Source organism: Peromyscus leucopus, chromosome 2 (genome assembly GCF_004664715.2).
Source record: "Peromyscus leucopus breed LL Stock chromosome 2, UCI_PerLeu_2.1, whole genome shotgun sequence".
NCBI classification, from domain to species: domain Eukaryota; kingdom Metazoa; phylum Chordata; class Mammalia; order Rodentia; family Cricetidae; genus Peromyscus; species Peromyscus leucopus.
Window position 1 is genome coordinate 81,841,030 of NC_051064.1, and position 13,886 is coordinate 81,854,915.

Consider the following 13,886-nt stretch of genomic DNA (forward strand, 5'->3'; position numbering starts at 1 on the left):
TGTATTTACAGTATATTTTGTAGTTTGTCTAATATTTACAAACATAATTTTGGGAAGAATTTACAATGAGTTAATTTCATTGAAGTAACAAGAGATATGGGGCCATATTACTGTTATTGAAGATGTAACTTTGTATAGTGGAATTAGCATTTCTATGTCAACATCCAGAATGTTTGTCTGTTAATATGGTAGCAGGAATCACTAATAAAATACTCTGGGGTAAAATATTTTTTCAATCATTCAGTTTTATTTTATGTAAAGTAATGGGTGGAAACTATAGAGGGATATGTGTTAGGTGATGAAGGAAATTACCTAAGATTCTACTGAAGTTACTAAGGCCCAAGCAGAAAAATAAACACTAAAAATGCACTCTACTTTAAAAGAAATGATTGGTCAAATTAATGGTAGAGGAATATGCTTGGGACTCAGTCTTTTTGTGCAAAACCATGATCCAGGCCCACTTAGTTCTTTTCCACTGTCCTTTTCAGCCATTTCTTCTCGCCAATCTAAATTCCTTTGTGACTCCCTGCAGATACACAGAATTTGTTTCTACCAGAGACCCAGAGCCACAACAGTTGTCTGGAAATCATCAAAGACCATTAAAGACCACACATTTTTCTCCTTCCTATTACACTTTTCCTCTTTCCTATCCTCCAGTCAGGTCTCTCCAGACTTACTCTTAAGCTCGCTACTTCCTACTTATCTCAGCCCCTCCTCCCAGCCTACTTCTATCCCTTTTGGACTTGATGCAAACCCAGGACCAAAGTAGCCTTAGTTCTTCCCTGCCATGCCTTGTAGATCAACTGTATTCTGTTGTGACTCCCCATGTAAATGCAGAACCACTATCAGGAACCCCACAACCACCACACTAGGGTGGGAATCAGGGACCTCATAGCACCACACTGGGCTAGGACCCAGATTCGGCAACAGTAACCAAAGAAAAAAAAAAACCACACAACAAAAGCAAGACATCAAAATCTCTTCAAATGCCATAATTCCAGATGCCTGAATCCTAGCAAAAAACCAAAACTATGAACAATTAAAACAAGATGTCTCCTCCAGAAGCCAGAAACCCTACTGTAATATGTCCTGAGGAAAAAAAATTAGCTAAAACACAAGACAAGGACTTCAAAATAGGAATTACACATGTTCAATGACCTTAAATAGGATATAAATAAATGTCGTAATGAAGACCATGGAAACACAAACAACTGAATAAAAAAAATAATAATTCCAGAAATGAAAATAGAAGGAAATAGAACCACTGAAGAAAACACAAACTGAAATAAAACTGGAGGTGAAAAACTCAGGATGTTAAACTAAAAGCTCAGGGGTAATCCTAACCAACAGATTAAAAGACATGGAAGAGAAAATTTTCAGAACTGAAAACCAGGTAGAAAAAATGGATAGCTCAGTCAAAAAAAAAAAAAAAAAACGTAAATTGTTTCATTTTGTTTTATTTTTTCAAGACAGGATTTCTCTGTGTAGACCTGCCTGTCCTGAAATTCTCTCTGTAGAACAGGCTGGCCTCAAACTCATAGAGCTCTGACTGCCTCCACTTCCTGAATCCTGGGATTAAAGGCATGCATCTCCACCACCACTTGGTGAAAATGTTAATTCCTTTAACAACAACAACAACAATCCAAGTGTAAAACATCCAGGAAATCTATGACATGATAAAAAGAGTAAAATTATAATTAATAGGTATGGAGAAAGGAGAAGAAACCCAAGTAAAAGGTATAGACAATACTTTAAACAGAATAATAGAAGAAATTTTCCCAATCTAAAGGCAGTGATTAAAGTAAAAGCATAGACAACACCAAATAGACAAGAACAGAAAATAATTTCCCTATCACACATATTATTCAAAATACTCCATGTGCAGAACAAAGGGTATTGAAAGATGCAAGGAAAAAGAACATGTAACATACAAAGGAAGGACCATTATAATAACATCTGATTTTTTTTTAGTGGAGACCCTGGACGTCTAAAGGGCCAAGCAGATGTTATGAAAACTCTGAGAGACTACAGATCACAGTCCAGACTACTATACCCAGAAACACTATCAATTACAACTGACAAAGAAAAATGTTCCATGGTGAAAGCATATTTAAGCATCATCTACCAACACAGCTCTATAGAAGGCACTAGAAGGAAAACATCAGTCTGAAAGCTGACTGCATCCAAGGTGACACAAGTAATAATAATCCTGGAACAAACAATCAAAAGAGAGAGGGCAAAGTCCATACCATAACAATAAAATAAGAGGAATCAATATTGTTTATTAATAACTCAATATGAATGGTCTCAATGCCCCAATTAAAAGATACAGATTAACAGACTGGATTAGATAACAGTATCCATCTTTTTGCTGCATGCAAGAAACACACCTCACCATCAAGGGCAGACACCAGCTCTAGGTGTAAAGGCTGGAAAAGGATATTCCAAGCAAATGTAACTAGGAATAAGCAGGTGAAGCTATTGTAATATCTGATGAAATAGACTTTAAACTATAAGTAATAAAAAGAGATAGGGAAGGTTACTACATTTAAGCAAAAATTCACTAAGAGGATATTGCGATTCTAAACATTTATGCACCAAACAAAAGGACACCTATTTTCATAAAAGAAGCACTACTGCAGCTAAAAATCACATATTGACCCTTACACAGTGATAGTGGGTAACTTCAATAGCCCACTATTACCAACAAACAGTTCATCTAGAAGAAATAATTAAATAAACAGAGAAATGTGGGAGTTAAATAACATCATAAATCAAATGGGTGTAGCATACATCTATAGAACATTCTACTCAAAAACTAAAGAAAATTCTTGCTTCTCAGAAGCTCATTCAACTTTTTCTAAAATTGAGTGCATATTAGGATACAAAGCAAGTTTAAACAAATGAAAGAAAATTGAGATAACACCCTGCATCCTATCTGGCTACTATGGATAAAAGCTGACTATCAACAACAAAAAACAGCAGAAAGTATGGAAACTGAACAACTCAACTTAAAGAAAAATATGTCTAGACAGAAACCTAAAAGGAAATTAAAAATGTCCTAGAATTGAGTGAAAGTGAAAATATATTATACCCAAACATATAAGACACAAAGTGGCAGTTTTAAGAGACAAGTTATTAACACTAAGTCCCCACAGTATGGTATTGGAGAGATCTCATATTAGTAATTCAAACACATACCTAAAATCTCTATAAAAACAAGAAGAAAGAATATCCAAAAAAAGTTGATGGGAAGAAATAATCAAATTCAGGGCTGAAATCAATAAAATAGAAACAAATAAGCAAACAAAACCAATACAAAAAATGAAATAAAGAGTTGGTTCACTGAAAAAAAATCAGCAACATTAACAAACCCTTAGCCCAATTAACCATTAGATGGAGAGAAAAGACCCAAATTAATAAAACTAGAAGTGAAAATTAAGACATTACAACAGACACCAATGGAATTCAGAAGGTCAATGATATTTTAAATTTCTTGATATATATGACCTACAAAAGTCAAATCAAGGTGGAATAAGTGACTTAAATAAGCATGAAAACCCTAGGGAAATAGAAGCAGTAATTAAAAATCTCCCAACCGAAGAAGCTCAGTCATGTATTCAGTGTAGAATCTATACTATACATTCAAAGACCTAATGGTAGTATAGTAAAATATTATTTTAAGATGTGTTACTTTTGTTTATGTTGCATTAATTTAACTCTGTGAAGCTGTGTTACTGTGCCTATGTGAAACAACCCCATGGTTTAATAAAGAACTGGCCAATAACAAGGCAGGAGAAAGGATAGGCGGGGCTGGCAAGCAGAGAGTATATATAGAAGGAAAAAACTGGGAGGAGGGAGTGGGGATCTTGGAGCCAGAGTAGGAGGAGGACTCCAGGGGCCAGTCACTCAGCTATACAGCAAGCCACGGAGTAAGAGTAGAATTTACAGAGGTTAGAATAGGAAAAGCTCAGAGGCAAAAGATAGATGGGTTAATTTAAGGAAAACTGGCAAGAAACTAAGCCAAGCTAAGGTGGGTCATTCATAATTAAGTATAAGCCTCTGTGTGTGATTTATTTGGAAGCTGGGTGGCAGGCTCCATGGTGGGGAATATGTCAGTAGACACACAGGCATGGTATTAGAGAGTAGCTGGGAGCTTATATTTTATCTACAAGTTGGAGACAGACAGACAGACAAACACAGAGAGAAAGACTGGACCTGACATGAATATTTGAAGCCTCAAAGGCCATCCCCAAACACCTCCTCGAACAAGGCAATATCTCATAAGACTTCCTATAGTATTTTGAATAAAAGTGGCTCATATATTTGAATGTTTGGTAATTAGGTAGTGTAACTATATGAAAAGATTAAAAGGATTAGAAGGTGTGGCCTTGTTTGAAGAATTATGTCATTGGTGATGGGCTTTGAGGTTTCCAAAACCTATGCTAGGCCCAGTTCTTGTTTCTCTCTCTCTCTCTCTCTCTCTCTCTCTCTCTCTCTCTCTCTCTCTCTCTCTCTCTCTCCCTATAGATCAGAATGCAGAACGCTTCCCACCATGATGATAATGAATAAACCTGAAACTATAAACAAGCTCTCAACTAAATGCTTTCTTTTGTAAGAGTTGCCATGGTTGTGGTGTCTCTTTGCAATAATAGAACAAGAAATTCCCCAAAAAAGTTCCATCAATTAAGGATCAAGCATACAAATATATGACTTTCTGGGGAACATTTTTATTCAAACCACCACAATACAGATGCAAAAATGCTCTATAAAACACTTGCAAACTAAATTACAGAACACATAAAAAATTATACAACCATCATCATGTTAGCTTCATCAAAGATGCATGCATATAAATCAACACATGTAAATCAGTAATGTAACCCATCATATAAACAGACTGAAAAATCTCTTTAGATACAGAAAAGCCCTTTGATACGATCCAATATCCCCTCGTGATAGAAGTCTTGGGAGATTCGGCATACAAGGGACATATCACAGCATAATAAAGGTAATTTACAGCAATCCTACAGCCAACATCATCTTACATGGAGAGAAATTCAAACCATTTCCACTAAACACAGGAAGAAGACAAGTCCACTGTCTCCACACCTATTGAATATGGTACCTGAAGTCTGGGCTAGAACACTAACCCAGCTGAAGGAGATCAAGAGGATACAAATAGGAATGGAAGGAGGCAAAGTATCTTTTTGCCAAATACATGGTTTTAAACATAAAAGGCCCTAAAGACTTCACCAGTCAACCCCTACAGCTGATTAACACTTACAGAAAAGTTGTAGGATACAAAATTAACACATAAAAGTAGACTTCTATATATAAATGACAAACATACTGAGAAAGATATCAGGGAAACAATATCTAAAAATAAAACAGTAAAACAAAAATCCTAACACAATTCTTCACAGAAATGAAAAGATCAATCTTTCACTTCATATTGAAGTGCACGCGCGCGCGCGCACACACACACACACACACACACACACACACACACACACACACGAAAGCCAAGGGTAGCAAAAAATATCCAGAAAAATAAAAGAACTCCTAGAGCTATCAGCATCACAATTTCAAGTTGTATTGCAGAGTATTGGCATAAAAACAGACACATTGAACAATGGCGCCTAATCAAAGACACAAACATAATTCTGAACATCTACGGACACCTGTTGTTTTTTTTTTTTACAAGGAAGCCAGAAATATACACTGGAAAAAAGAGAGCATCTCCAACACAAGTCGCTGGTCAAAGTAGATGGCTACACATAGAAGAATGAAAATAGGCTCATGTCTACCTTCTTACACAAAACTCAACTCCTGGTGGATGAAGGACCAGATACACTGAATCTGATAGATAAAGTAAAGAATAGGCTTGAACTCATTGACACAAGAAAGGATTTTCTGAGCAGAACAATGACAATATAAACACTAAGACTAACAGTTAATAAATGGGACCACATGAAACTAAAATCAGCAAGAACAACAAACGTCTGTGTAGCAAAGGATACCATCATGTGTGCAAAAAATGCCAGCATACTGAGTGGGGAAAAATATCTTTATCAATTATGCATCTGATAGAGGATTAGTGTCTGGAATATATTTTTTAAAAACCTGAACATTAAATAAATAAATATAGCCAGGCAGCAGTGGCACATGCCTTTAATTCCAGCACTCGGGAGGCAGTGGCAGGTAGATCTCTGTGAGTTCGAGGCCAGCCTGGTCTACAGAGTGAGTTCCAAGACCGTCAGAACTACACAGATAAACTGTGTCCCAGAAAGAAAGAAGAAAAGGAAGGAAGGAAGGAAGGAAGGAAGGAAGGAAGGAAGGAAGGAAGGAAGGAAGGAAGGAAGGAAGGAAGGAAGACAAATATCCTAGTTAAAAATGAAGTATAAAGTTAAACAGAGTTCTCAAAAGATGAAAGACAAATGGCTGAGAAGCACTTTAATAAATGTTCAACATTCTTAGCCAGAAGAAAAAAATACAACTTAATTACTTTGAGATTTCATCTGACCCTAGTTAGAATGGACAACATCCATAAAACATTTGACAGCACATGCTGATAAGAGTGTGGGGAAAGGAGAACACATTCATTTCTGGTAAGAGTTCAGACTGGTACAGCTACTATGGACCTCAGTGTGAAGGTTCTTCAAAAAAGCTAAAAATTGATTTCCCACAAGATCCAGCTATACTACTCTTGAGCATATACCCAAACTACTCTACCTCATACTACAGAGATACATACTCATCCATATTTATTGCCAGTTTATTCATAATAACCCGAAAATTGAAACAACCTGTATGTCCATTAACTGATGAGTGGATAATTAAAACAACATAAAATTATTCAGCTTTTAAGCAAAACACAATTATGAAATTTTCAGGTAAATAGATGAAGATAGAAAATACCGTCCTTAATGAGGTAACCCAGACCCAAAAAGACAAATTATGCATGTATTCTATTTTTAACTTTATTCTCTTTTAGCTTTCAAGCTTTAGATATTTATATTTAAATAAATATCCACAGAGGTTAGGTAGCTAGTAAGAGACCAGTTGGGGAGAAGAAGATATCCCAACGAAGGAAAATAGCATATAGTGTTATAAAGAGATAAAGAGGAATACAGAAAAGGAACATTAAATGGGGAGGAGAATGGGATGGCAGGATAAGGAGAGAATATGGGAATGGTGAACAACCAATACTAAAGACCCTTTGAACAGCCATACAGAAACCTGCTACTATAGAAGCTTCCTAAAACATATGCATATACGAAATGAATTTAAATGGGATCACCATATAGTTAGCAAGAGAATACCCCTAACTAAACATGTTATGCCACCAAGTAAAACCCCCAGTGCTGGGAATTGGTTATGTCTTTTAGAGTCATTAGACAAAAGGATCCCATAACCCCCCCCACACACACAAAGGATCACAAGCTATTACTAAAGCTAATTATTACCTTCCACAACTACTTACTTATGTCATTGAACACAAAGAAACTGAGCTGGTATCCAACTAGAAGCTTCACCCCTACTGACTAGCATTCATAGTGCAAGAAGGTACTCTGTGCACAACTAGAAGAGAAAGTTAATCATCAAGAGTGCCCAGCTACAAACCCATAAACTACAACAGCGATCTGCCTGTAAAATATATTAGTAGGATAGTGGCACAATTGTTATGGAAGAAACCAGCCACTTTCTTGTTGGATTTAAGGCCTGCTCCAGGAAATGAAACCCATGCTCACTCAACACTGCTATGTGGCCAACATCCTGAAATTCGATAGGTCACAGGCCCTAAGAGAAAACATACTACTATTATTCTGCTAAACAAACATAACAATGAAATGACTCCCAATGGCATAGTTCTATACCCTTAGACCAATGCATTGCTCAGCCTTCATCAGAGAAGTTCCTTCTTGTAATACATGGTAAATAACTCAGAGACCCACAGACCCACAGCTGGACGGTGTTCAGAGAGTAATTGGAGCATAGACATAGTTAAATGGGATGTCATTGTCAAGGCCCTCCCTTCAAGGATCATATGAGCAGAAGAGGGGGTACCTAGACTATAAGAGCCAGAGGAGGTATGTGACTCCAAGAAAATAGCATCTTCAAAACACAACAAGATCAATACATCCATAAACTAAGAGACTTGGAGGCATGCACAAGACCTGCATAGATTCAAACCAAACAAGATCTTAGCACTGAGAAGTGTACACAGAGTTCCACCCCTAACCGACACCTGCTAGGAAAGGGAAAATCAGTTTTCTACAGTGGAGTGTTACTAGGTAAATGAACCATACTCCAAAAAAGGCCCCATGCCCAGGAGTAGATGTTCAACAAAAAAATGGACTCATAGTTTTTGTTTTATTTTGGTTTTTGATTTTTCTTTGTCTTGTTTGCTTGTTTGTTGTGACTTTTGTTTTTGTTTTCTTTGAGAGACAGAGAGAGAGAGAAAATGAATGAATGAATGAATGAATGAATGAATGAATGAACATAGCTGGTAGATAGGGAGATGAGCAAGATTTGGGAAGAGTTGGAGGAAGAGAAAAAGATATGATCAACATACATTGTATGAAAAAATAATTAATAAAAAACGAGACATAGAAAATAAGCTGAAAAAATAGGAAAGATGATTTCAAAGTGTTAGAAATTAGGAACTATCACCACTGTCCAAAAGAAGGAGTCCATGTTCCAGAGAGGTGCATCAGACTTAACTCTTCTATGCTTGACATGCAATTCCTCCCTCTGTCATAGGCTTGAAAGAATTTTATTATTGTACTTTTGCTGTCCCTCTGGTGTGTACTCCATTGCTGTAACAAATTTTCAGATGAATTTTGGCCTGAGTTCAGCACCACTCCACACAGCTGAAGAAGTAATACTGTATATGTGAAGCAGGATCAGCCCCTTGTTGAGGTTGTTTCCTGAATATGTTTTTTCTTACTCAACTGCCCTGAGAAGGACAGAGTCCAAAGTCCAGGACAGAAAAGAATTCAGAGCTTAATACTCAAAGTCTGTATGATTTAGGAACTTACAGTCCTGGTTCTGGCAGCTCTTATGGGTGCTCTTTTCAGTGTCCGTGAAGGTATTAACACCCATTGACATTTAGAGATTCATACATAGGTAAGAGCTTAGAAACACTGCATGCCTTTTCTTTTTTAAATTACACTGAGCATCACTCAATAATGTCACTAGATGAGGAAAGGGAAATATTCTTCTTCTGTTCTTAAATGAAGAGGAAATAGTTTTGATAATCAGCTCTAAGCCTTGAATCAACATTAAGAAATCTGAAATTTCTTATTACAGTGGGACATTTGTAATAAAATGTGTATGCTCTGTCTTGTGTCAAAGATAGGGTTAGATATGGGGAAATTGGATAGATGGGGCATATTTTCATGGAGGCAGGTTGAATAAGTGTTTGTTGAGCCTAAGGGCTTCAAGAATATAGCACTTTGCCACTTATTTATGGTGCAGTACTTTGAGTTTCTGACCCAAGTTCACATCTACTTTTCCTTTTTATCCGTTATTTTCTGCTGAGTCAAATAGAAGAAGACTCTCTCACAACTTTCCCTAAAGAGCAAGTACTAGTGAGATGCTTTTGCCTATGGGGTGACTTCAGACATGGTTGTGGTTCATGGAACTTGAGCATCTTTGGGCTGACTTTCTCTACTTGAGGGAGATAATGTCCTGAAGGTCCCTACTTACTTATCCTCCTACTTCTCTCTCTTTTCCTGTCTGTCTTGGACCTGCTTTTGGACTTCCAGTCTCTATGCCATAAACAGACTCAGCAGGACCTGCACATGGTGGACCCTTCCAATATCGGTTCTCCACATTCCAACCTCTCTCTCTGACTGGGTGGATAAATTTGTGAGCCAGCCAAAAGGGCTCAGCTGTCATCACTTCAGAGAGGAAGAAAGAAACACCACTTAGCCTCAGACTTCAGCTGCATTGATCCATCCATTAGTAAAGCTGATTTGAATCATCTGTTGGCCATTGTGTCTTTTATCTACTGGGAATTGGAATGGTGGCATGGTGGTGGGTAATACCTAGGTCAGTGATACTTTGGTTGTGTTCCAGTGTCACAAAAACAAAAGAAAGTATGCAGAAGGTTGTTCTTGGCTAAGCCCCAGGCATTAGAGGATGTTTGTCACCAATATGGGTCCTCACAGCCTTCACTAATGAGAGAAGGAACCAAGAATCAGTTAATAACTAATAGAGGGTTGGTTGGAACCATATATCCCTATTCTACATCCTTTGTTACTGCACATATCTCTTTAGAAAGGGCACCAAGGTCATTTTCATGGTTACAGAAGAATACTCTTAATAGGATAAAGAGATATTTTCTGTGGGTACTAGATATTAAAACACACCTTGCAAATTCTGGCAACTTCTCCAGCTAGTATCCATCAGTTTGATTCTACTAAATCACAGAATTATTATTCTGATGATTGAATTTCTGGGGAGAATACACTTCAGGATGGAGAACATGTTATGAAAGCAATGTTAGTTTACATAAAGTGTGACAGCTACATGGTTCAGAAGTAGTTAAAAATTCAATGTTCTTGTTTAGGTCTACTGTAATTTTGCCGCTGTGAATCAAATCTAACCTCTGTTCAGTCAACCTAAATTTTATAACATGGTTTGAGGTTACAGTTCTGTAAGCAGCAATTCAGGCTATAGCTTACAATGGTGGCCATGTAATTATAGTGCTTCCTGGTTAAGTGGTTACCAAATACTTCATCCATATAAAAAATACGCATCTTTTGACAGTGAAACAGGATGTTTTGAAAAAGCACGCCATAGCAAAATAAATCATCTAATACTATTCTGGGAATTCTGTACTCACTAGATACTCTCAGCGGCTCTTCTAGGATGTTACTTTGTATCAGTGACAAACTGAAACAAAGTAGAATTACTGCTTTGTAATCACAGCACTCACACTCATCAACAATCACAGGATCCAGGTATAGTTAGTTCAGTGATAGAGGACTTACCTAGCATGGGTGAAGCCCTAAGTACAGAATATACTTTCAGCACTAAAAAGAAAAAAAAAAGAAAGAAAGAAAAGAAGACTCACATAGAAATTCACTACAATGCTCGTAGCATGTATTTGACCCAAAATTATAAATTGCAAAGGAGAAAATTTTAAATTAAATTTTACAGATGAATATTAACAAGCACTTCCCTAACCATAACCATGTTAGTAACAGTAAGTGCAACCCTATACATAAACTTGAATATATCCCTAATGCCAACCCTAAATATAACTCTAATACTAGTCTAGTCTTAAAGCTAATCCTAATCCTAAACCTAACCATCAGCCCATTCCTATTCCTAAAACTAACCTTGTTCCTATCCCTCCAGCTAATCATAGCCTTAACAGCATAGTGAATTATAACCATAATCCTAATACTAGCAAAAAATTAATATTAACCCTACCCCTATCTGTTACATGAACCCTTACTTACCTCAAGCATTATAGTTAGACCTAGTATTAACCCTAACTATAACATGAACATATCCATAACACTAACCCAATCTCTAACCATATTAAAACTGCTAATCCTAATGGTAACCCTAAATTTCACATTTTCTCGACCCAAAACTTTAATCCTAATCTTAAAATGAGCCTACTTATAACCCTACCATACCCCAGTGTCCAAACCTCATGGTAATGCTAATAATAACCACAATCCAAAAATCTATCCTAACCATAACAATATTCTAGCCCTAAACCTAACCTTAATCCCAAACCTAATCCTGACTACAACCCAACATCTAACCCTAACACTAATGCTTATAAGAACACTAACCCTAAATCTATCCTTGACCATTAAAATATCACAGCCCTATCTCTAATCCTAAAACTAATCCTAAACTTAATCCAAACTTTAACACTAGACTCTAACCCTAACCTAACCCTAATCCTATTCCTAACTCTAAACATTAAAACTATTTCATAGCATTAACCCTAACCTTAATCCTAGCCCCAACCCTAATCCTAACTCTAAACATATTCTTAAATTTAACCTTAACCCTAAACCTAACCATAAACTGAATTGTAGTAGTAACCTAAACTCTAACCCTTCTGGACCCTTTCTCTAACCTGATTCTTAAAACTAACCCTAAACCTGACCACACATATAAACACACACCAAAGACATGCATAGTAACAAAGAATCACATACCTTGACCCACAATCAATCAATCAATCTCTCTCTTTCCCTCCCTCCCTTCCTTTCTCCCTCCCTCCCCCCCCCTCTCACACACACACACACACACACACACACACACACACACACACACACATAAATAAATCACAGTCCTCACCATAACTATCCCTAACTCTTACCTGAACACTTTTTCAAATCTTAACATTTAACCTAACCCTCACCCAGGCCTAACAATATTACTAAGCCTAGCCTTAACCTTAAAAGAAGGCTAGACCTAAGTCTGACCTTAACTCTTACCCTAGACCTAGCACTACAATGACTCTCAGAATTACCCTAATCTTTTATCTAACCATAACAACATCTGTATTCCTAATCCTAACCATAACTCTAAATTTAAAGATAAAGCTTTTAGCCAAATCTGAGCATCAGAAGACCTTTCGGTCTGCTTGGTGCATGATCCCTATAGTTCTGAGAAGCAAAACTACAAAATACTTAAAACAATTAGGGTCTGTGTATGGTGAGAGAAAGGGTGTGTGTTGGGGGTGGTATGGATGGTGAGAGAAGGGGTATGTCTGTGGGGCGTGTGATCATTTCTGAGCAATGATGAAAAGGCTTTAGAACTGAACTTGTCACTATAAAGGTTTCTACACTTGACCTGAGCTCAAAAAAATAAAATAAATAAATAAAAAACATAAAGCTTTTTCTAAACATACACCTCACTATAAACCCTACCCAGCACTACCCTATCCCTATTCCTAATGGGAGCCCTACCCCTCACTCATAGATACACTCAAACACTCACAAATATTCAAACACAAACTCTTATACACAATGTCTCACATACTCACTCCTGCACATGTTTATAAATTCTTTCAAACACACATGCACAATCTTCACACACACAAACTCTTATGCATGCATGCATATTTGAAAGTCTTGCACATACTCTTTCACACAGAATCACATATATACATTCATACACTCACTTTCCAACACTTGCATAGCATTGCATCACATACACATACATTTCTCACACTGACACACAATCATATGCTTACACATAGTTGAACACCCACACAGTCATGCAAATATAATCACAAATATTGGTGGTTAATTATACACACTTTTATAGCCACAGATTTTCACACCTTGCATGTCAATCAAATATGCTCACACACATTTTCATACATCCACTCACAGTCATATGTTCTCACATTCTTTCACACTCTAACATACTCTTACACGCTCACATATCCACACATTTATAAACATTTGCACACTGACATAAACACGCACCCTTGCACTTTTCTGACCCAGTGCACCTTTCTACACTCATACACTTATATACACACAACACATTCATAATATCCTCTTGGCATACTCTTGCACACTCACTTGCTCTTTTTTTTACTCAGACTGACACTGACTGGCTTTACCCAGCAGGTCCGCATAGAGGATGATTAGGAGCACGGGCCTGAGTGCAGGTGTCTGAGATGATCTGCACTTGGCTGTGCTGGGGGATAGTCTGTATGTCAAGTTGCTCTGATTGGTCAATAAATAAAACCTGATTGGCTGTGGCTAGGCAGGAAGTATAGGCAGGACTAACAAAGAGGAGAAATAAAAGAACAGGAAGGCAGAAGAAGTCACCGCCTGCAGCTGCCTGCCAGGACAAGTAGCCGGGCAAGCAGCATGAGAAAATGCCGG

The 13,886-nt window shown here is 37.2% G+C and overlaps 1 protein-coding gene and 2 non-coding genes across 3 annotated transcripts in view; all 3 read left to right on the forward strand.

Annotated features, from left to right (window-relative positions):
- Frmd3 (FERM domain containing 3) overlaps positions 1-11,020 on the forward strand; it is a 194,689-nt gene extending 183,669 nt beyond the window's left edge. The window contains exon 15 of the mRNA XM_028873961.2: positions 9,774-11,020. Coding sequence (XP_028729794.1) covers positions 9,774-9,787 — 14 coding nt within the window. The 3' untranslated portion in view covers positions 9,788-11,020. The remainder of the gene's footprint in view (positions 1-9,773) is intronic.
- Positions 11,021-12,573: 1,553 nt separating this feature from the next.
- Positions 12,574-12,656, forward strand: LOC114696306. Its single transcript, XR_003734988.1, has one exon. It is a non-coding gene; the product is annotated as a small nucleolar RNA U2-19 (small nucleolar RNA).
- A 121-nt stretch (positions 12,657-12,777) lies between these two features.
- Positions 12,778-12,846, forward strand: LOC114696305. Its single transcript, XR_003734987.1, has one exon. It is a non-coding gene; the product is annotated as a small nucleolar RNA U2-30 (small nucleolar RNA).
- The last annotated feature ends 1,040 nt before the right edge of the window (positions 12,847-13,886 follow it).